Here is a 25295-nt window from a genome sequence, read left to right on the forward strand (position 1 = left end):
TGCATATTATATTGGCATTTGTTTTGGTACATTTGGCATGTAAATAAAATTATTTTGTTTGTCTAATGTCATTTATGTTTGCAGATATCTTTGAAAATTCAACCGTACTTTAAATTCTACCACATAATCTGAGCATGTGTTTGATATATATATATATATATATATATATATATATATATATAAATATACATATATATTCGAAAATTCAGATCCGATTAAAATCCATCCCTGAACATTATATATATAATAGCTAGCAAGTACCGTTACACTACAGGAATTGCATAAATACGAGACACCAAAGGTTTTGAGTAATATTCACACCTCATCGGCCAAGGAAGAACTCTGCTAGGACCCAGGAACTATGTGAATACACACAAGATGTATAATCTATATTATATAATTAAATAAACAAGTGAAATAGTAAACCTTTCTGTATTTAAAACCGATCTGAGCCTTACGCTGGGGCCTGGTCATCCGATGTGACTAAAGAAGCGAAACAAGAATCTACCTAACGTGAGTAAACAAAACATTCGTGAATTAACATAAGTGCAATTAATCCATGACAGTCGTTGATATTATCATTTTATTGGTTACACTACAAGAAGATTGAATACGTGTTGATTTTTGAATATTTATTGACATTTTATATTTCATTTATGAGTAATTCTCCGGGCATTTGGTGTTTTGAAGTGTATTTATGCGGTTCCTGGTGACAATACTTGCTAGCTATTAATGTCCTGGAATGGATGCTAGTCAGAGCAGCATTATGTTGTCACACATATAGATGTAAATTGGATAGACTATGGTAGGGTAGGGCTGTGAACAAGTGTCCAATTTGAATGTTGGTAATTATATTGGCAGGTCTAACCGTTCCAAAGATACAGGGCAAAAAGTGCCAAAAATGATAACTCAGTTTTTAAGAAAACGGAGCGTCCGATTTTAATAATTCAGAAAACATTTTACTTGTATTGAAGAAATGAACAACTGGTATAATTTTTGGGAAGGCAGGTCCAGCGGTTATAGACTCTCAATAAAAATAAGTTAAAAAAGTGTCATTTGGCGGTCAAAAAGGTTTATTGGACATATGTACATCAAATTATCAGATATTTAATAGATTTACTTCTTATAGATAATTACACATTTTTTGTAATTTTTTTGGGGGGGTTTTGTACCAAAATTTTTAATTTTGAAGTTTATGTATATGGTTCAAACAAATGTCCTCAACATTTTTGACAGTATGGAATAACCGATTTGCATGATTAAAAATTCATTCGGATCGTAATCGATCACGAAGCGTTTTGGCAAAAGGCAATTTTGTCGATTCGTAGGTATGAAACGCAACGTGTGTAAAAACAGTAATGCAGTTTTTGAGAAAACGGTTTATCCGATTAGATTAATTCAAAAAAAACATTTTGCTTTAGTAGACTGTGTGCATTTAGAAAAAAATTGACTTCTTACAAAAAATTGAGAATATTTCGGTAATTTCAAAAAAAAATCGAATATTTTCGAAAATTTCCAATATCTCAAAATATTTAGAAAAAACGTTTTTTTATAATTCCAAAAAATTTCAAATTTCTGAAAAAATTCAAAATTTTGAAAAAATGTATAAATTATCAAAAAAAATCTAAATTATCACAAACCTGTAAAAGTAAACTTTTGTAAACGTACACATAAGTTGTTTATAAAATACTCTCGTCGCCCAATTTAAAAAGCACTTAAGTTTACAGTATGTAATAAATAATCCTCGAATTTTTAATTACGGTACGGGAAGTTCCAGCAATTTGACTTAAGGCACGATGCCATGCGCCCCACTAGTTTTTTGCCATCTAGTGTGGCTTGGACAGCCAGGAAGCAAAAGAAGGTCGATTAGTACATTTTTAATTTTTAACTTTCCCTAGGGTAAGTTAAAGTAATTGCAAAACAATTCGATAATATTTTTTTATATATCTTTACCTTTCGAAGTTACTCAGCATTTTGGCATACCTTAAAAAAATTGATGTATGTGTGTATGCATGCAAGTGCGCATACAATATTTAGTCGACGATTTCAAGAACACGGATCAACTGATTTGAATGATTCAAAATGTTATATTGTACGCCGCGCCTACGCGCTTCAATATTTCGTAACTACGCAGCCAACGTATCGCGATTGCTTTAAAAAAAATGTTAAAAACTTCCCAAATATTAAAAAATTTTCCCAAGTATAAAAAATTCCAAATTTTTTAAAAAGATCATTTTTTTCAATAATTTTAAAATTCTCAAAAATATATCTCTAATAAAATTCTAAAAAAAATTAAAGTTTTAGCAATTTGCTTTTACTCCAGTCAATGGAGCGTCTTATGTCTGAATTTTTTTTACTGTGCTTCGATTTGCATTTTGGAATTAGGTTTATATACCCTCAAGTTTAAAAGTGAATACAATTCGAACTCCGCCACCATCCCCGGGAGATGACGCTTTTTCTTAGTTGTGTAATTTTATTTTTTCTAGATTTGAAAGAGCAAAGTCGTTTATTATTTCGTTCAAGATTTAATTGTTGTTTTTAAAGCCATCTAGCGGAGAGGTTTTAAATTTTATGCATTTCAGTAAGGTGACCATATTTTTTTAAGTCAAAACCGGGTTATTTTTAATTTGTCTAATTCTCGGGCTATATGCTAAGTTCAGTTTTTTTAGACAAAACAATTTTTTTAATTAAAATTACTGACGTTTAGTAATAACTTCATTATTCCCTTATACGTTAGTTTATATCTTATATTTTTGGATCTATGTTTATTTCGCTTTTAAACTTTTTATAAAATTCAGTTCAATTTTGTTCATAATTATCTTGAACAAATTAGCACTTATGGCAGATACTCAAAAAGTTTGTTTTCATATTTTTGGATAATTTATAATGATGATATAAGCATATTAATTTTATACAACATTTTCAGATATTTGATTGGTAGTTGTAATTTTATTATCAAGTAATTGCGAAGATTCAGTTCAATTAAACTCGGGACAATCCGGAACAAGAAATCTAAATCAGGGACAAATAATGCTTTTAGAAAAAGCCGGGACACAAGGTGGAAAACCGGGACTGTCCCGGTCAAACCGGGATTTATAGTCACATTAATTTCAGTGAAATTGATTTTATAGTGCTCAACACAAGCTTTAAAATGAGTGCTGTTACAAGTTTTTTGCGTGTAAAATGAGAGCTATCATGCAAATAAGAAGCATATTCGATGTTTTTTCCATTTAAAATTTTATGGTATTAATGAACGCCAAAATTAAAGTTCTTCACATTTTATTCAGAACTCACTTTATTATATAGATCTTAATGGATTCTGGCAGATTCACTACTTTAGTACTAACCATTTTCAGAAAACTCACGATTTAATAAAAATATTTCTTTCCATTTTTTTTTTAAAAATCGAACTTATTATATCTCAGAAAGAATAAAAGACACGAATAAAAGCATAGAGATAAAAATCAATGGGTTCTTTCTGGCTTATTATTGTTTTTTATTATTTTTATTTCACACAAAAATTCACAGAGTTATGATTGTTTAAAGAGTGCGCGCCTGCGCAATTAGAGTTTCTCTCAAGCCCTTTAATCCTTCGCCGTTTCAAATTGAGAGGAGTTACGAAAAAAATTATGATAAAAAAACTTGTAGTTGTAGTTTTATTTACCTTTCAACTGATATATCACAAATTGTGATGAAGTCAAAATTAAAGGAATTATGACACGAAAACTAATCGCATTTTGGTCAATTGTGTCCATATTTCGAGCAATGTACTTACACATTGCAGTATTTGATGGCCAAAACTTCTGACATATATATATATATATATATATATATATATATATGTGTGTATATGTATTATTATGTTGATCATAAAATGTATCTATTTTCATAGTACAAAATTTTGGCAGGCGATTCATTCTTATAGTAAAGTATCGTTAAATAAATTAATGTAGTTTATGTCACAATATTCATATGAAAGTTCAATAATTGCAGTAACAAGAACAACAAATATAGAGTTTAAACAACTTATCGCAGTATCTCAAAAAGATGCGCTATAAAAGTTTTATGAAAGCTGCCACAAACAACACTGCTGTTAAATTAGCTTCTTTGGTTGAAACCGCTCGTGCCATAAATGAGCATAGTAGAAGAGTTTACCTTTAAACACAGATATGGCTTGGCAACAAAAACATTCACCTAACTGATTGGTGAATTGATGGGTAATAAATGAAGGATTAATAAATCCAATCAAATGTGTAGATCCACCAGCACCACAAGAATTACTAAAAATGATTTTTTGTAACTGCAAAAAGGTTGCGGAACTTCAGGCGGATGCCGAAAACTTAGTCTGTTCTGCAATGCAACTTGTGGAACATGTAGAGGTGATAACTGCCAGAACAGCCCTTCAATACAGCCAGAAGAAGATAGTGATTGTAACAGCAACTCCGACATTGAACAGTAAATGTTGTTTCAGTTTGTAATAAATTATGATTATCTATGGTTTTATTAAATAATTTTTCAATTTGTAATCGAATATATTAACTGTTTTTATTCAAGGGTAGTTTTAAGAGTTAAACAAATTGTGGATATAGTAATTATTTTTGAGAAATTGTAATAACATTCATATCATTTTGAATTTCTTAATTTTCTTTCAATTTCAAAATAACTTTTTCAAACAATTTTTCATCAAGAGGATGTTTCCAAGGGCCTAAAAAGTGTCAAAAATTTAATAATCAATATAGAAAACATAAAATATTATTTACTTTATACGTTATTCTTATTATATCACTAGCAAACCCGACGAACTCCGTTTCGCCACCAGGTGGTTTCGTGAGAAGGATGAAGAAATTTTTTATTTGTTTTATAGTTGAAAAGGAAAAATTTGATTTTATTACACAACAGTAATGAATTTATTTAGATTACAAAAGTAAAGTGTTTTTTAGTTCAACTTCTCTAAGTAAATGAAAGTGAATCCGCAAATTATCCGTTTCATTGAAGTGCTCTTTGGTACCACATTTTTTATTTTTTGGTCTGACGTTAACAGATGGTTTTCCAACTCGTGAACAGGCAACGTATAACTACCCATGTAAAAAACAATAATTTTCTAAATAATCTATTTGAAATTTATCCTGCAAACTCCAAGCGATTGGCCTTGCGACTTGTTATTGCAAACGCAAGGCGAACTGGAAATTGCAATCGTTTGAAGTCAAACGGAAGACCAGTCGGAATCATTGGTAGGTCACCAAATCGCCTGCAATTTTTGATTGAATGGTGAAATTCAGTGCGTGTAAATCATTATTCTTTGCGGCAAGAATTGCTCGTTGACTTAACCAAGCATAATTCTGATAATTCTCACTAATGTCATTACTCGAGTTTTCAATTACGGTGCTTGAAGTTCCAGCAATTGGCATCAAGGCACGCTGCCATGCACCACTAATTTCCTTAGCTATGAACCTTGCGGAGCCCAAGACCTTTCCAACGAATGGAAAATTGTCGAAATCGGTTCGTGCTTTCTGGAGTTATATCGACAGGAAGGAAAACCCGACTTATTTTTATATATATGTAGATACCAAAATTTATTTTAAGTGCTTTTTTCAATTTAGAAGTTGTTTGAAGGGTTTTTACGGGGTTCAAAATGATTTTATTGCAAAGTAAATGTATTAAAACTTCTTTTTAATTTTAATATTAAAAACGTTTTCTAGCGATAAAATGGCTCAATGTCCACTTATTCATGAGGGGGTCGCAATCCCCCGGGGGTGGTGTTGGAGTCCACATTGTTTCCACTTTTGGTCTTGAGGGTAATATAAACCTAATTCCAAAATTTCATGCAAAACGGAACACAGTAAAAAATTCAGAAGTTATACCATTTTTTCTTCTCCGTTTACCGCACTATTGAAGGCACGATGTCATGCACCACTAGTTTAATTATTAAGTTGAATAACAAAACTAGAAAATAAAATCTAAATATATATTTTAAAACTTGATATAATATTATTTATCAACTCTAACTACTATCACAACTCTTTTACATATCACACTAATAGTTACTTAATTGATAAATAATGATAAATTAACAGACATACATTGTATATCTTATATATACTTATTATAAAGAAGGTAAATACACATGTTCTGTTTATTATACAGTTTTATGGGCACATCTTTTTACAATGTCATACTGCAAACTACCTCTGTATGGGATTTCGTCAGAAGAGTTTATCGAGTTGGAATTTAGAGTTGGATTAACTATACATTTAAATTATTTCTCGTAAAATTACTTTTTTAATTTATATTGCTTTTTTATTTACTACTTTGTTATCGTTTACACATTTTCAATGTAAAGGTTCAGGTGGCCCTTTTTACCACAACCACATTAAGCTATTCTAGAGGATATATAAAAAAAACTGTCGAATTTAGCTTGAAAAGATACATCTTTTAAAACAATTTAATAACGTGATCTTAAAAACCACATTCAGGTATCGTAAACCTAATAACAGTTCTTAAAACTAAAAGAACTAACAACAAATGCTTTTACTTTTGGTAAAATATTGACAAAGTGGTCGTTCATCTCGTGATAACTTCAGATCTAATGTGATGGGTGATTATGTACCTTTTGCTCTCTACTTTATAATAGTAGCGGTAACTAGTCGCGGCGTTCCAGACTAACGTTTATTTCTTGGTACGGAACTCATTGAAGTGTTAACTAAATTTGTACTTATCATTAAAATCTCTTAAAAACATCTGATGATTTGATGTGCATGTGTCTAATTGTTCATTTTTGACCGCCAGATGGCATATTTTTTACTTTTTTTATTTAATTTCCAAAAGTCATGCAAGTGCCTTCCCAAAGATTTTATCTTTTCTTTATTTTATCAATTCAAGTTGAAGTGTTTTTTGGATTATTGAAATCGGACACTCTGTTCTCTTAAAAACTGAATTACCATTTTTGGCACTTATTGCCGCGTATCTTTGAAACGGCTACACCTGCCTTTGCCAAAACTGAATCAGCACGTCTCTATCAATAGCAATCAAATGTTTTTTGAATAGTTCAAATCGGTTGATCCGTGTTTCCCAAATCCTCGAGGAAAATTTGTATTTGAACACACACATACATCCATTTTTTATAATGAATGCTAAAATATTCAGAAGGCTTTGAAACGTAAAGATATTCAAATTTTCCATTTTTTGCGATTACTATAACTTACCCTACGGTAAGTTAATCAGTACTGATATTTGACAGTTTAGGTAAAGCATGTGAAAATAACGTCATCTTAAGAAAACCAGTAGGAAATGTTCAATGATTGACTTTCAAACACTTTATTTATCAAAACCACATAGCTGTATTTAAAGAAATGTGCAAAGCCCAATATAGTTTATGATTTTTCCTGATATAAATTATTTTGCAAAGACAGAACTAATGTAAGTAAAAATGAAGTAGATTGCGACGAAATCACTATAATTAATGATGACAGTAATATACAATTATGTGCTGTTTTGATTAAAACTTCTAACGCATTTTATATAATATGTATATATTACAGTATAAATACAGATAAAATAGTTAACAAAAATTTAGTAGCCCTTTAATAGTCATTTTTATTCGCCCGACAAATTTTGTATTGAAGTCAGGGTAGATAAAACATCATAAGTGGAACTCCACTTTTTCTGCAAGAGATATCTAGGCATATTCGACCATCTCCATATGCATTGGGATTGCGAACAAAAACTCACGATTTGTGGCTTATGCGGATATTTATCTGCAAATTCTAAGGCTAATTTAAAGATGTCATCCTTGAACCGAGTGTCTTCTATACCAAAAATAACCGCGTTCCAGAGCATTATGTTGTCCGTCCAGGGTGATCCAGTAATTCCAATCAGGGGCTCATTTTCCAATCTCTTGAAATCACTCATCAGGCATCTTCTTGCTCGAGAACGCATTATGTAGTTAGTATATCGGTTTAGGGCGTTTGAATATAAGACATAAACAAATAATTAAAAATAACGCAATTAAATGTATTAGTTTACAGAATTTCAATTTTAATGATTTAGTTTTTGTCTGTTCAACTTTTTTTGTTGTGTACATTGCATTGGCGCTTTTTACGAATTCAGATTAAAAACGATTGGTATGCATATAAAATTATTTTGTTTATCTGATGTCATTTACGTTTTTTGTTTATGTACATTGTATTGGCATTTGTTTTGGCGCATTTGACGGATTCGGATTAGTTACGATTGGCATATAAGTAAAAGATTTTAATGATCTCAATTTAATATTAGATCAAAAGTTTTGAAAACTATATTATTTTTAGTAATTCCTTGAAATTATGAAGTAATTTTTCGCTTAACTATCTAACTCACTGATATTGGGCGTAAGTTACAGTAATTGCAAAAATTCGAAAATTAACATTTTTATATATCTATACGTTCCAAAGATTTCTGAACATTTTGGCACAGGGTATCGCGGGACTAAGCGCATGTAATGACGAGCGCTAATAAAATGGGTAATCTGATATTGCAATCAGTTTTGCAATTGCTGTCAGGAGATGTACAGCAATATGTCAAAATTTCAATAAAAACTATTTATTTTCGTCATTTTGTTCTCAAGCATTGTTGTATAGTTCACAGCGCTTAAATACAGTATCAAAGTATTAAATAATATATTTAATTATTATTTTTAACCTAGCTATAACAGTTTTTTTCTATATACCCTTCTAAAAGAATAAAATACAATTAGGGTAAAAACCATTGGACCATTGGACCTTTTCCTACATCAATTACATATGGAAACTCCTCAGTTACACGTGGTTTTATAAACATAGTCGCCATCTCGATTTGCAATACGTCAACAAACTACTTCTTTTATTATTTAGTATACCCATCTCTTTTTTTTAAAAAAAACCTTCACCTATGCATTGACTTGAGGTCAGTTGTATTTATTATATATCTTTCAGCTTACTACCTGTTCACTTTATCGTTCAGTTCATAGAAACAAGTATAAATAGTTCAGATTGATTGATTACTTTCAGTGATTCAATTTGGTTCAAGTTTTTTATTAGCTTTATTGTTCACTTTTTATTATAGTAATATTATATATTTTTTATTTTTAGTTCATTTATTTGCAGAAAGAAGACCGTTATCTTTAAAAAACTAGCGATTCCGGTTTATTGTTTAATTCTAACCAATACTCCACCAGTTTATGAAATATTTTTTGGTACATTGAGGATGAGGAATTACAAAAGAAAAACTAATCGAGGAACTAAATCTGTGGATTTCATGCAGCGTGCTGCTCAATTAGTTTTAAATGAAAATGTATCATTAAGGGAGGTTTGTCGTGTTTTTGAGTTAAGTAAAAGTTCTTTATCCAGATTTATAAAACGAGTGCAGGATGATCCTACGAATTTAAGATTCGGCTACGGTACTCCAAGGAAGATTTTTAATATGGAACAAGAAGCAAGTCTGACAGAATATTTGCTCAAACTTGCACAAATTTTTCATGGTATAGGACCGAAAGAAGTTCGTCGCATGGCTTATGATTGCGCAATTAAATTCAAAATAAGTATGCCAGAAGCATGGCTTCGAAATAAAATGGCAGGTAAAGATTGGATGACCGCATTCCTTACACGGAATACACGTCTTTCAATCAGAAAATCTGAAGCAACTAGACTTAGCAGAAGTACGTCGTTCAACAAAACTAATGTGCAAGAATTTTACTCGAAATTAGCTAATGTCATGAAAAGTTTTAAGTTCAAAGCTTCGACCATATGGAATGTTGATGAAACTGGTGTATCGACTGTCGCTAAACCTTCAAAAATAATTTCAGAAAGAAAGCAAAGTGTTGGTTTTGTAGCATCAGCTGAACGTCGCCCTAGTGTAACTTTATTAGTGGCGGTATCAGCTACAGGTTTATACGTTCCTCCTATGTTTATATTTCCTTGCGAACATTTTAAAGACCATTTAATTAGAGATGGTCCTATTGACTGCATAGGTGCAGGAAATTCTAGCGGTAGTGTAAATAATGATGAGTTCTTTACGTTTATGCAGCATTTTATTAAGAACGTTAGGCCTAGTAAAAAGTCGCCAGCTCTGTTGATTTTAGGCAATCATTTATCACACTTGTCTGTACCTACACTAGATCTTGCTGAAAAACATGGAGTGGTAATGCTTTCTTTTCCTGCACATTATTCCCTCAAGCTGCAACCGCTGCACGTAGCGGTATACGGGCCTTTTAAAAAATACCTGGTTCCAGCTCAAGATGCATGGATAAAAAATAATACTGGAAAAACAATGACAATATATGATATCCCTGGGATTGTTCGCCCTATTTTGCCTTCAGCTTTAACACCAAATAATATAATGAGTGGATTTAAAGAAACTGGCATATTTCCATACAATCAATATAAATTTGATGACGATGTTTATGCATCTAGTTTTGTCACAGATCGTCCCATGGAAAGTGAGAAAATTAAACAACCATCGACTTCGGCTAATGCGCAATTAGTCAATTCTCGAGAAGTATTTTTACCTGAAACTGTGATACCACTATCAAAGGCTGGTCCTAGAAGGTCAATAACAAAGAAAAAACGTCTCCTATCTGCTACTTTAACAGATACAACAAAAAAGGAAGATCCAAGAAAAAAACAGGAAATGGCAAATATAATTAAAGGCCGTAGGATTAACAGACCAAATGAAGTAAACAAAAAAATAAACCAAAAAAGGAAGATCCAAGAAAAAAACAGGAAATGGCAAATATAATTAAAGGCCGTAGGATTAACAGACCAAATGAAGTAAACAAAAAAATAAACCGAAGTAAGAAAATAATTTCACAAGAAGAATATTTCTGTTTAATTTGTTGTGAAAACTACAGTGACAGCCTTCCTGGCGAAGATTGGATTCAATGCAATCTTTGCCAAAAATGGGCCCACGAAAAATGTATATCACCTAGAAGTCGTATTTATTTTAATTGTACTAACTGTAATTTAAAAAAATCATTATTCTGATTAAGATAAAGAGCAATAGAATATCTATCAAAGCAAGAGATATAAACATCTATAATGTTTATGCTTAATATTTATTTAGTTTATTTATTTTTTTTAGTTTAACCGAAATATGTTACGTAGTATATGAAATACACTTTATTGGTTATATAATATAGTTATTATTTCATAAAACCTTTTTAAAATAAAAAATAAAGCATTTGAGCTCTTTTGCTCACCGGCTCTCCCTTTTTACCCCACCAGGACCAGGTTACAAATTTTTGAAAAACAGCAAAAAACACATTTTTACAATGATGAATAAGCTGGAATTTTTACTGAACATCGTTAGATAGTGTCAGTACCGCAACTAAACATTCGTGAAATGAAAATAATCAATAATCAATGAAAATTATTCAATAATTAATAACAATGGTTTTAAATTTTTTTAAATAGATTATTAACATTCTGTTTGGTAAGTTAAAGTATTTGCAAAAACACGAAAGTAAAATATTTTACACATCTGACCGTTTCAAAGATTTTGACATACTGTACATTTCAACATTTTGGCAAACCTTATAAAAAGTAGATGTATGTGTGTGTGTGTTCGGATACAAATTTTTGTCGACGATTCTGGGAGCACGGATCAATCGATTTAAATAATTCAGAAAACATTCGATTTGTATTGAAGGGGGGACGTACTGATTAGATTGTGGCGAAAGCAGATTCCTTTCGGATACGGGGCAAAAAGTGCCAAAATTGGTATTTCAGTTTTTGAAAAACGGAGCGTCTGAGTGGAATGATTCAAAATACATTTTATTTGCATTGACTAAATGAACAACTGACTTATTTTTTGGGAAGGCAGGTCTAGCGGTTTCGGTAATCCGATAACAAAAGTTTAAAAAATTGCATTTGGCGGTCAAAAATGATCATCAGACATATGTACAACAAATTATCAGATACTTTATAGATTATTATCAGATATTTTATAAAGAATTTAGTAATAAGTACAAATTTTGTTCACAATTTATCTGGGTTCCGTTCTAATGTTTTTCCGTAACACTGCGACGCGGCGCTTACGCGTTTCAATATTTTTTCTATAAATATTGTAAATTTATAAGTTTTTATTAAATTGGGCGACAAGCGTATTCTACGAACAACTTATTTTATTTTATTTTATTTTATTTTATTTATTTTATTTATTTATCATATAGCTCACAGAGTAGCTCCAGGAGGACTTAAAAATACAATTTTAATAATACATCTTATAATAATATAAATACACTACTATATGATATAACAATACATAACATAATATGTATTATAACAAAAATACACAACACAAAATAAAATTCTTGCCGTTCTTAACGTAAAATTCTTAACGACAAAACTAAATTATATATAATGGAATTAACATATTCGTGACAAAATATCAAGATTATCTTATACAGATGGTGATTAATTGTTTTACTGATGTATTGTGAATATCGATATTTTCATTGAGTTGAAATTAGAGCACATTAGCACTATGGGTGGGTTTAATTGAGCATTATTCTTACATTATTCTTGTTGGAAATAGGATATTTGAAAAACATATGAGTTTGTGAGAAGAGTCTTGAAACGTTAAAGGATAATAAGTCAAACATTTGAGACCCATGCAGTTGGCCATAATCCTTGACAAGTTGGCTAACGTCTTGCTGGCTTTTATGCATGGAATACTATCGAGGTGTTCACGGAAGAATAGCTTCTCATCTTTTATTGCCCCCAGATAGCGCAAAGTCCTTGTTGACATCAAAGTTATCTGTCCTATGTTTACGGTGAATGATTATGAAAACCATTTTTGTTGAGTCAAGACAACCATCTTCGTTTTTTGTTTGGCAAGGTTTAGGTAGTGTTTTTCAAGTCAGGTCAGGTCTCTATGGCAACGGCGTTCTCTCAAACTAGTATTTCTGCCTCCTCAGTGCTGTTCACTATGATCGCAGGTTTGACGGCGTCCGCAAAGCCCTCGTTCCACCTGCTTCGGCAACGGGATCTCCATAAATCGACCCTCAAAATTGAGCCTTGAGATATACAAGCTATAACATGGTATTCTTTGTAACCTTCCGTCGTTTCCACAAGCAATATTCTCTTATCAAGGTAGTCAACTATCAGTCCTAGATTTTTTGTTCCAGGGCGCCTAGAATATTCTACCAATTCGGAATGTTAAAGGTGTTTTTAACATCGAATGTAAGGAGGAGATACACCTTTCGAGCTTTAAGATTACCACACCATGTTTCTCTTGCTGTATCCGTTACCTTCCGAATGACACCGATTGTCGATCGTCCTCTTTGAAAGACGTGTTGGTTATTGGCAAAATCTCCGGCGCAGTCAATGTTGTTGCGAAACCTGCCTTAAGTGAGTTTCTCAAGCAATTTTTAGGCGATGTTTAAAATGCAGAGTAGTTTAAACGACTATGGTGTTATAGGGGTTCCCTTTCCTTTATCTATTGAGACCAATCTTTGCCGCCTCAGGAGAATATCTGGAAACTCTAGGTCTACAGTCTTGATCACTGAGGCTGGAAGGCCATCAGGGCCTGGTACTATTTCTGTTTTGATGCTTTTCGCCGTATTGTGCAGTTCCGTGATAGTGAAGGATGTTGTTTCGCTATTTTCCAAGTACTGTTTTTTCTCCCGTAGCGGGTGTTTAGGGAATAGTTCCGTTGCGATGCTATTAATCAGAGCAGGAGATTTCGGCGCTTCTGGTAAAGCCTTACCAATTTGTTTTGTGACAATTTGATAGGCTTATCCGATGTGTCAAAAACCAGTGAAGTTAAGCATTGTTTAACAGTAATATTTTAAAGTGAAGGGAAAAAGTTGTATAACCAGCTATAACCTTGACTCTAATGACTTTGCTATCGGGGAATAAACGGTAATCTTTGAAAATCCATAATAAAAGTATTTTCTTCCGTTGGTAGTTTTTTATCATTAGTCAAAAATATAATTATTTTGTAAAATACCTTTAAAATTAAAATAAGACATCAAATCTGTTTGCCACCAGGCCGTTCAAGTTACTCCGCCTATAGTGTAAAAAGGTCTAGATAACAAATTTCTGAAAGACAGCATAAAAGCACATTTCTACAATGATGATGTAACAGTTTTACTGAACGTAGTCAGATAATTGTTCGTTTGAAATGAGTTATTTGTTGTGATATAATTGGTTTGATTTTTAAAATATAATTAATATTTGCTTCAAGTGAAATTGGATCTTTGTGCCTTGTACATATATTTTTTATTAAATTTATTCTAATTCATTGAATGTTACTTGAAACTTTTAAAAAAGCAAGTCAAAGAAGAAATACTTAATTCATTTTCTATCTCTACTCGCAGAAGTTAGAAAATTTTGTATAAGCTCAGTAGTATTATTTACAATTGTACACAAAATCCAAAATCCAAAAAGAATCTGAAAAACTTGAAACGTAATCAATAAGTCGAAAGACCTAAAAAGACTTGGATTAGATTATACCATGTTTTGTATAGAAGGTGTATAAAACTTCCAGTTTGATTGTATTGACAAAATATTGACAAACTAATGGGGTTTATTGCTTTTATAATACCTAATTGTATATAGCATTCAAACAACACATTCTTATACACTAAGAGTATTAATTTTTCTGATTCTCTAGAAATTGTTTTGAATATACATACCTTACTTAGCAAAACAACGTTTGCCGGGTCAACTAGTATATAATAAATATAAGCTACTCCGAAGATGCGGAACGGCTAGGCCTGCCCTTGCCAAAAACTAATAAGCACGTCTCCTTATCAATACGAATCGAATGTGTATCCGCACACACACACACATACATCCATTTTTTCTAAGGTATGCCAAAATGTTCAAAAACCTTTGAAACGTAAACATACATAAAAATTTTCATTTTCGATTTTTTTTATTAATGTTTACTTTGGAGGATTGAATAATTGAAGAAAACATTTCTGTAAAATACAAAATTTAAAATTATATTACTGATTAATTAAATAATGTATACTGAATTCAGGGTCGAGTGTTTCAATAACTGTCCTGCTGTCGCGCGATCTTTCTTCTTGTATAACTCTTGTTTTCAACTTGAATAACTCACTCAAATTAATTTTTATTAAATTAAACTGAGTGGTTCTATTGTTCATTCTTCTGTCTGCCAATGAACTTGATATTTGTTTTTATATAAATACTTGAGACCCCCTTTAAAAAATAATTTTAAATATAATTCAAATCATTATAAAAAGCAGGTTTTTGGAAAATTATTGATAAATAGAAGTCGACCTTCATTAACTCTGTGTGAAATGGCAAATCAAATTTTATCATTGTTCAAAAAGTAATAACACTGAAATTTCATTATCAAAGTTGAGTCACGATATATTCAACATGTATTTCATATTTTTGTTATCCAAATTTTTAACTTTCCGAAGGAGAAGTTTATATTCTCTCGAATGAGACCAAATTTGGAAAGAATATATGTATGTGTGAATAGATTTTTGACCTTCTGTGAATCTCCTCAGAAACGGCTGGGCCGATTTCAAAAATTTAAAAGAAAATTTTCCGTCCACCAAAAAATTCCGAATCAATGTTAAAAATTAAAAAACTATTCGAAAGATTTTATTTGCGGGACGTGCTGATTAGTTTTGGGCAAAGATCGGCCTAGCCGTTTATTCGTAATTAACTTTTGAAAAAATATTTTTTGTATAAACTTTTGAAGTTCATAAATATTATGGTCCCAAAGAACATACTAAAACTTTACGGCCCTATGGCAAGTAGTTAAATATTAAAAATATCAAAAAGCACGTGTCTGTGCAATATAATTAATATAATCACAGAAAATTTAAATAAATATTGTAATGTTTAGATTTAATTAGAAGCAAAAACTTTATTTTTGAAATAAACAGTTGAAAAGTTTATCTAAATATCAAAATCTCAATTTCGGTTGATTAAGTCAATTATTACACATTTCGGGAAGTTCATGCAACTTGCCTTAAGGCTAAATACCACTCTCAACTAGTTGTAATTTCTGTTCATCGTTTAAAACGACATTGTTGGTAATATTCCAGAGCCTATACATTAATCAAATGTATCATTTCATGAACAATATCATTATTGTGACATATGAAAAAAATCTCAATGTTTTATCTACAACAAATAAAATGAATAAACAAACATAATACGCATTCCGCAAAATTGCAATTCTTCTAACGTTTGACTCTGCCAATAAAACATACAGATAAAATTGTATAACAAAAATACAAATAATTATTGTTATTATTGTTTCATCTGTAATAATAAAAATGGGTATATAAATCTATGGATTCATAATATCTATTCATAGTATAGTGAAGTGGACAGAAGTGGGCCACGTTTTTATATTTGGTTGTAAAATGGTTAAAAATGAAAATATTTTCTTTTTTTTTAAGTTGTAAGGGTACTCCAAAATGCAACTTTTTATCATAGCAAATGCTTGCAATTATGTTTGGAAGTATCTCTTTTTTTGAATGACACAAAAAAGGGTATTTAACGTGTTTTTCGAAAATGTTGGGAGAAGTGGGCCACACAAATTGTTATCTGAAAAAATGCTGCTATATGCTTCAAATTCTTACTCTTAGAGTTTTCAAATATGCTGTTTACGAATCTGTTGTCAAATTTACAAAATTTAAAATCGTTGACTCGAAATGAAGGGTAGAAATTGAAAAAACTGTGACTTCAGTAAAAATGTTCATTTAATGTCTGAAAAGAAGTAATAAAGTTAGAATGTCAAAATTGTTGAAAAAAAAAAATTTGGCAACAATCAAGCACAGATTCTAGGCGTAATTGATGCATGTCAAGTCGGTGCAGTTGGTCATATCTACGCGCTTGAAGTGGAAGGGTCTGTCGAGTTATCGCACTCAAAGGAGTTTTTCCTTGACAGCTATGCCAACGTCAATCTATTGTAAATCGTGTCAAAATCTTTGTCTTCACTTGAAGAAATCGTAGAATTTCATTTTTTGTCTTTTCCACAGATGATTATGAAGTATTGGCCTTCTTGGAAACTTTCGCTGGTACTAGCAATTTTTGACCCTGTGCTGCTTCTGCCGCGACCTTTCTGTTTTTAGGGAATATATTGAGACGTTGAAAAGACAATATGCTAACGTTGGTAACAGCAGAAGCAACACTCTCCGATATTTTATTTATTTTCACTTTGTTCAATGCAATAATCAACTGTTCACCACTTTTCTGGAGTTTTCTGTTTTTTAGGATGCATTATGACTGAAGAGATAAAAATAAATAAATAACACGTTCGATTAATTAATAAAAATATTTTACTGTGCAAAGAACGGCATTGCGCAGGTGGCCCATGTCTGTCCACAAATAGTGGCCTACTTCTATCTACAAACGCCTTTTTTGCATATGCATCCCACAAAAACACAATGTAAACAATTGGCAAAAATTACTTTGCATTTCAAAGACTTTCAAATTCTTAGCGTGTTACTCTGTACAGTGCGAGAGTAGATTTATAACCTCCAAATGTTTTTTTAAAATTGAGCAAGTATCAAAATATGATAAATATGTGCGCGGTTCGGCATTTATGTAACTGGTCTTAGAGTTATTCTGCTGGCCCACTCCAACATGTGGGCCACGTCTGTCTACTTCACTCTATGTATTCATAAATCCCACAAAATATAAAACCATGAAAGTATGAACCTATCCGAAAATAAGTGAATCCATCGAAAATGTTTGAATTGAAAACGGTGTAAAACCGTTTTGCACATTTCTTTAGTTCGACTAACTATTTCTGACCATATTTGGAAGATAGGATTTGTGTGGAAGTATTCAAGATACGTGCAGCATGAAAAAGTCAAAAAAAATTGGATGATTGAGCTGTCATATTCTCATCTTTGCTTGCTCGGAACAAAATCGAGGTCTTTGTTAACCGGACCGTAACTAGTCATGAAAAGTGGATTACATACAAACTGTAGTTATCACTTGTATTTGTCTTTACAAAAATGTTCAATGGGCTAATAATTTAAAAATGAAGAAGATGTCAAACAACCACTGGTTCAATTTTTTGCATCTAAAGATGAAACAGCTGGGTTAATCTCCAACTCGGTTTAGGGAAGAATAGTGTGAGAGGTTTCCCATCGCTATCTTACACCGCAGTGTCCGAATGGAAACCTATTTTTGATCTATAATTTAAAGTGAAAATAGACATTGCTGCTGCATGATATCAGATTGCCAGAGCGCAGGTTTGATCTCACGACCCCGTCCACCTTAAGCTATTATGTCATAGACAAACCACACACACACACATACACACACGTATTATGTCATTTTAGGTAATTTTTTGTTTTATTAACAACATGTAATTGAAAAATCAAGTTAAAGCCAATGCCAAAAATACCAAAAATATTTAAGTATATGTAAGTGTTATTTTACCTTAAGATAAGTGTTTATTATATTATAATCGACTCAATCAATAAAAATTGAGAATTAGCTATTTAGAAAAAAATTTAATTATTCATTTTGAAAATAATATCTTTGCTGGCTCTAAAAACCAATCAATACGATATTCATTTGATGTGTTTTAATCAAGCTTATAATATTTATAATTCTATTATTAATAGAGCACTAAAAACGTGGGTCATTATTCCAAATTAGAAACGAATTTTTATAATATAAATATTTTTTGTAGAATTATAATATTTTAGCATGTTTGTTTGTACCATGAACTCTATCGTCATGTCTAGTTACATGAAAATGGCAAAAGAAAAACATATTTAATTACGGAAAAATGGCGATATCCATGATATCTTTGAAACGGTTTTTAACATATAGGGGTAGGTTATACGTATTAATCGCAAAAAATCAAAAATGAAAATTTTTATATACCTTTACGTTTCAAAGCCTTCTGAACATTTTGGCATACCTTACAATTAGAAAAAATTGATGTATATCTGTGTGTCTGTGTGTGCCGATACAATTTTCAATTTTTAATTGTTAAAGTTTGCTTTATAGAATGGATTTAATCAAATGTCTACAATTTCAACAGTATAGATCAGTCGACTTGAATGATTCAAAAAACATTCGGTATGCACGGACCGCGAGACAAACTGTTCAGTTTTTGCGAAAGGCAGGTCTAACTGTTTTGCAGATACGAAGCGCAATGGAATAAAATGATAGTGGTGCATTTTTTGAGAGAACCGATCATTCGACTAGTGTTGACGGAAGAAATGATTAGTTTGTTTGAGGAAGTTAGGGTCAGAATTGAAAAAAACTTGTGGGGCGCATGGCATCGTGCCTTAAGGCAAATTGCTGGAATTTTCCGTACCGTAAATAAATATTCGAGGAATGAAAATAATCAAAAATTGTTTTTAATAATTTCAAATAGATTATTTATTACATGCAGTAAACTTATAAGTGCTTTTTAAATTGGGCGACGAGCGTATTTTATGAACAGCTTACGTGCACGTTTACAAGAGTCCATTTTTTTAAATTTAATTTTTTTGATAATTTTTTTGGATAATCCGTTCTCTCAAAAACTGCATAATCGTTTGCAAATCTGCATACCTCCGAAACAGCAAAATTGCCTTTTGCATAAACGCCTCGCGATCATGTACGGATCGAAATTTACACAAAATGTGTACACAATATTAAAATCTCTATAAAATATCTGATAATTTTATGTACATATGTCCAATAAACATTTTTGACAGCCAAATAGCACTTTTTTAAATTATTTTTATTGAGAGGCCATAATCGCTTTATCTGTCTTTTCAAAAATTCTACCAGTTGTTAATTTCGTCAATACAAAAAAATGTTTTTTGAATTATTAAAATCGGACACTCCGTTCTCTTAGAAACTGAGTTACCGTTTTTGGCACCAAAAAAGTAGTCAGCACGTCTCCTTATCAATGCGAACCGAATGTTTATTGAATGATTCAAATCGGTTGATCGGTGTTCCCGAAATCGTCTTCGAAAATTTGTATCCGCGCACATACACACACATACATCCATTTTTTCTAAGGTATGCCAAAATATTCAGAAACCTTTGAAACGTAAAGATATATAAAAATTTTCATTTTCGATTTTTTTGCGATTACTATAACTTACCCTACGGGAAGTTAACAAACATGAAATTAGCAAGTCGGATTTTCTGGCAAAAACATAAGCTTTTCATTAACTTCCCGTGGGGTAAGTCTATAGTTAAATAAAGTTATCAATGTCGAAAAGAAAGAAAAATCGCAAAAAATCAAACATAAAAATTTGTTTGTATCTTTACGTTTTAAAGGTTTCTGAACATTTTGACATACCTTATAATTAGAAATAATGATGTGTGTGTATGCGGATACAAATTTTCGTCGACAATTTCAGGAACGCGGATTAACCGATTTGAATTATTAAAAAAAACATTCGATTTCTATTGATGGGGAGACGTGCTACTTTGTTTTTAGCAAAATAGGATCAGCCGTTTTGAAGATGCGGGGGCAAAATGTGCCAAAAATCGTAATTTATTTTTTGAGGGAACGGAGCGTCCGATTTGAATGATACAAAAACTATTTTAATTGTATTGACAAAATGGAAAATTTTTGGGTCAAAAAAGTCATGTCCAGCGGTTTCTAAGATTTAAATAAAAGAAGTGAAAAAATGCCATTCGGCGGTCAAAAATGATCATTAGACATAAGAAAAGTTATAATAATAAGGACAGATTTTGTTTACATTTCTATGGGTTTGGTTCCAATGTTTATCCGCGACGCTTACGCGCTTCGACTGTTCGTCTGTAAAACAGCTACGCAGCACGATCGCTTTAAAAAGAAACAAATCAAGATATACATGAACACTACACTAGACAACACAACACAATAGAAAGAAGAATTTGAGAGAAAATGTCATATGGAGTGCTAGCAAAATATATAACGAATTGCCAAACGATATTAAGATGACCAATGATGACCATAAATTTATAAGAACTAGCTGTAAGTGGAATTCTGTCTTAAGGCAATTAAGGCTGGAACTTCCCGTACCAAAAATTATTAATTTTTTAAAAACGATTAACATTTTTGAAAAAAATGTACTTTGAAAAAATAAGATTTTTGAGAAACTATATATATGGACAAAAAATTACTTTTTTTTTGAAAAAAAAAATTTAAAAAAAAAAAATATATTTTTTTCTTTATTTTGACATATTGTGGAAGATCTGAACTTTTGTTTCAAAGCAATCGTACTGATTTAACTGCATATGGACAAAATATAAAGCGCGTAAGCGCCGCGTCGCTGTCTAACGTATAAGCATTGGTACGGAACCCATAGGAATGTTGACAAAATGTATACTTATTGTTAAAATCTCTATAAAATATCTGATAATTTGATGTGCATATATGTCTGATGATCATTTTTGACCGCCAAATGGCTCATTTTTTTACTTTTTCCTCCATATCTCCGAAACCGCTAGACCTACCTTTATGAAAATTTTATCGATTCTTCATGTTGTCAATATAAGTGAAATGTTTTTTGAATTATTTAAATCGGACGCTCCGTTCTCTTAAAAACTGAGTTACTGTTTTCGGCACTTCTTGCCCCGTATCTTCGGAACGGCTAGACCTGCCTTCGCCAAAAACTAATCAACACGTCTCCTTATCAATACGAATCGAATGTTTTTTGAATTATTTAAATCGATGGATCCGTATTCCCGAAATCGTCGACGAAAATTTGTATCCGCACATACATACACACACGTACATACATACACACACACATACACACACACATACATACATCCATTTTTTCTAAGGTATGCCAAAATGTTCAGAAACCTTTGAAACGTAAAGATATATAAAAATTTTCATTTTCGATTTTTTTGCGATTACTATAACTTGCCCTACGGGAAGTTAAAAATAAAGAAATACTATATATAAAGAAGAGTTATATATAAAGATATTTTAACTATATATAGATATTATATTAATGAAATAGTCAAATGTAATGTATATATTATATGAAAACTGTTTTTCATAATCTCTTATACCAGGCACCTCTGCCTGACTGAGATACGAAAATAATGTATATATATATATATATATATATATATATATATAAACGAAAAAAAAATCAAAATTTTCAAAAAAAAATCAAAATTAAAAAAAATCTTTTTTTCAAATAGACGATTTTTTTAAAAAAAATCGCATTTCTTTCAATTTTTTTCTTTAAAATATTAATTTTTGGCACGGAAGTTCCAGCAATTTGTAGTTGCTGCAACTAGTTAAAATTTGTATTGGTAATACATGATTGACAATGATATACTGTATGAAAGAGGGTGGAATAGATAGAATTATAATTGTTCGTGTTTCTATTAATCTATATTTTAAAATGTCAGTTGCTCGTACCGAAACAGATTTTCCCAATCCTCTGTCCTGGATGTATTCATCTCAATTAAGAACTTCAATGAGTATTAACAAAATTATGGCACGTTTGAATGAAACGTCCATGTACGCTCGGCCGGCTCCATTGTACCTCCGTCACGCTCCAACTCGCGCGTCTTGGCTGAGTCCGTCCCTTTCGTTCGTCCCCGCGCTCACTCGGCTCGGCTTCGTTCTCGCGCAACCGACTGCCACTTCATTTAGTTTTATGATGTCAACCAACTCGTGTCGATCGTGGACACTTTTACCCGAAAAATAACATTTTAAACCAACCTGACATTGATTGTCGACAGACAACCAACGCTGAATTGATAAAAACAGTCGTTTCAGATGTTAACGATAGTGTTCGGACTGGTGTTTTACGATTAGTGGCAGTTTGAATATGTGTTAAAATTTGTTCGAAATGTTACTCAATGTGTTGAGGATTTGCATTGTAACGGTTTTGGCAGTTTCCGGATTAAGTGTCGTCGGCGGTTTCGGTGTGGCGAGTGGGCCGAGGGAGGAAATGAAAACGAGCGCGTTCGCCGGCGACGCAGCCAAGCAGGAAAGCGACAAGTGCGCTGGGACGTGCCTCTATCAGGTAAAATCATTCCTACAGGTGAAATTTACAGTAGAATCCGCTTAATATGACATCGAAGGGACGCCGAAATATCGTCATACTAACCGGTCGTCATAAAAAGCATACTGAAGAAAAACTTTTTAATATGTAAATATTTTACATGTTTCAGTAATTTAAAAGAAAAGCCTATACATACATTTTAATTAAAAATAAAAGTGACACATATTAAAATTTAATATAAAATAAAATTGACATAGGGTAGGGCGGGGCACAAAGGTCCAATTTGACTTTCAGTAATTATACTGTCTAAACCCAATGAACAACCTTGCAACACGTAACACACATCAAACAAGCATCTATCGAACTATCTACAGAAAAAAATTCACATAATTCTTAATTATATAAATATTTTTTTTTTACTATTTTTTTAAAAAAAATGGTATCTGATACATTTTACCTCACATACGGGGTGGAACAACCAGGGGGCAAACAGATGCAATTTCTTCTATTAAATTTTAAAGGGATTTTACGCTACATTATTGAACCAATACAAAATATTAATTCTGTGGGTACATTTGTTACAAAGACAACAGAGTATATTACATTGATTTGCTATTGGTCAGAAATATTCATCAGACGAGTCGGAATAACAATTTATTTAATTAATCTCTTGTAAAATTGCTTTTTTTTTTAACTTCACTATTTTATTGCTTACACTTTTGCCAAAGTAAAGGTTCCACTGGTCCTTTTTATCCCATTCATGTGCTGCTTATCTTCTGATAGCAAAGTCATAAGAATAAAGGTGATGGCTGGTTATGAATTTATACATTTTTTGCCCTCCACTATCAAATATTTTTGTTAAAAAAAATCTAATTTTATTTGTTTACGAGATATCCGTGGTGGACAATTGGTCTACCCTACCCATGAACATACAAATGTGATTTTCTAATGTAAGTAATCAGTAATTTTTTATTGATTTCTTTACATAATTTTATTGTAAAAACAGTCCCTAGTGCTATTGTGCATAAAAGACATAGCAATTGCTTTCGTAGACTTGGCCACATCATGTAAAACCATGTCGGTCATTATAATTGGATATAATTTTTTGCAAAAATGGGTCATTATAAGCGACCTGTCAATGTAAGCGATGTCAATATATCCGACTAGACAGCGGTTTTTTTTAAGGAATTTTATATGGAAACCAAACTTCCTAGTGCGATTACGTCATTATAAGCGGTTGTCAATATATCCGGCGTCATACTAATACTGTATTTCATAATCGCGCCTGTTTCGCATTATGCATTATGTCTTAAGGGGGTATTCTAGTGTATAGCGATGAATTTTAGGTCATTTTTAAAGTGTCGTAAAAGAAAGCAATGAATGTTTTTACTATCTATTTTTTTATCATTTGTTTATTAATATTATTAAAATACAAAACAAAAATTAAAAAATAAAAAAGTTGAAAATTGTAAAAACTGGCAGCTGATGAAGTAGGTGGTCTCAAAAAATTGCCACCTCAGTCTTGACATGATTTCAGCCCTCCTAGCCATCGGAAATGCAAAAAATAAAAAAATTAATAATGTGCAATGATGTCCCAATCGCCTGAACTAGCGATGAGTAAAAAGATTTTTTTTTCACAAATTGGCGACTGTTTGAAAAAAAAGTGTGATTTTTACTCTTTTTTTGAGTTTCTCGAATTTTTAAAAAATAGTAAAAATTGGAATTTGGGGATAATCCTAGTTCGGGCTATAGATAGGTCTATAAACAAGAGTCTCTGAACATCGGTCGAGTAGAACTCGAGAAATCGTGTCAACAGTACTGAAAAAGTCTGTTCTGAGAAAAACGCATTTAAAGTTTTGCGCGAAGCCAAACGAGTATGGAGACCGAGTCAGTAAAACGCCTATATCTCCGAAAATAATTCAAATTTTCAAAAACCTTTTCGTACCCATATTCTTAGATAGTTAAACTTTGAAAATATGAAATGAAAAAAAAATCGATTTTTTTGAACTTCTACACTAGAATACCCCCTTAACAAAATTTGATGGTAGAGGAGATTGGGTACGGTTGTGCCAGGGTACGTTAGTGCCAGTCGTCATAACAGCTAAACTATAGTGATTTTGAAATATGGTCCAGAAGGAGAAAGATGAAGTGTGTTTGTTCGAACTTTCAGTCAGTATCTTATATTTACATGATATATTGACCGCATTGCTATTAAAGTGTCAAAAAAGATGCTTTGTTTGATTTCTTTTAATAATAGCTGTTAATGCATATACGTAGATTACTTTGTTTATTATTTTGTTGTAAGTTAAACATTAGTTGTTATATACCAGCAATTAGTAGTTATATACCAGCAGTTTTT

The 25295-nt window shown here is 31.6% G+C and overlaps 1 protein-coding gene and 1 pseudogene across 1 annotated transcript; one reads left to right on the top strand and one right to left on the bottom strand.

Moving 5' to 3' along the window:
• Window positions 1-332: 332 nt before the first annotated feature.
• On the top strand, window positions 333-10749 carry LOC113375891. Its single transcript, XM_026615837.1, has 2 exons — window positions 333-513; window positions 9120-10749. The coding sequence occupies exon 2, from the start codon at window positions 9220-9222 to the stop codon at window positions 10747-10749; it is 1530 nt and encodes a 509-aa protein (XP_026471622.1). The 5' UTR covers window positions 333-513; window positions 9120-9219.
• Window positions 7594-7935, bottom strand: LOC113375890 (annotated as a pseudogene).
• Window positions 10750-25295: the final 14546 nt, after the last annotated feature.

This window comes from Ctenocephalides felis, unplaced genomic scaffold (assembly GCF_003426905.1).
Source record: "Ctenocephalides felis isolate EL2017-DRISC unplaced genomic scaffold, ASM342690v1 CF-g0.4_SCAFFOLD_01886, whole genome shotgun sequence".
In the NCBI taxonomy this organism is placed as follows: Eukaryota; Metazoa; Arthropoda; class Insecta; order Siphonaptera; family Pulicidae; genus Ctenocephalides; species Ctenocephalides felis.

What these genes read in the sequence shown, in the direction of transcription:
- LOC113375891 (XM_026615837.1), top strand. Translation starts at nt 9,220, where the DNA reads ATGAGGAATTACAAAAGAAAAACTAATCGAGGAACTAAATCTGTGGAT.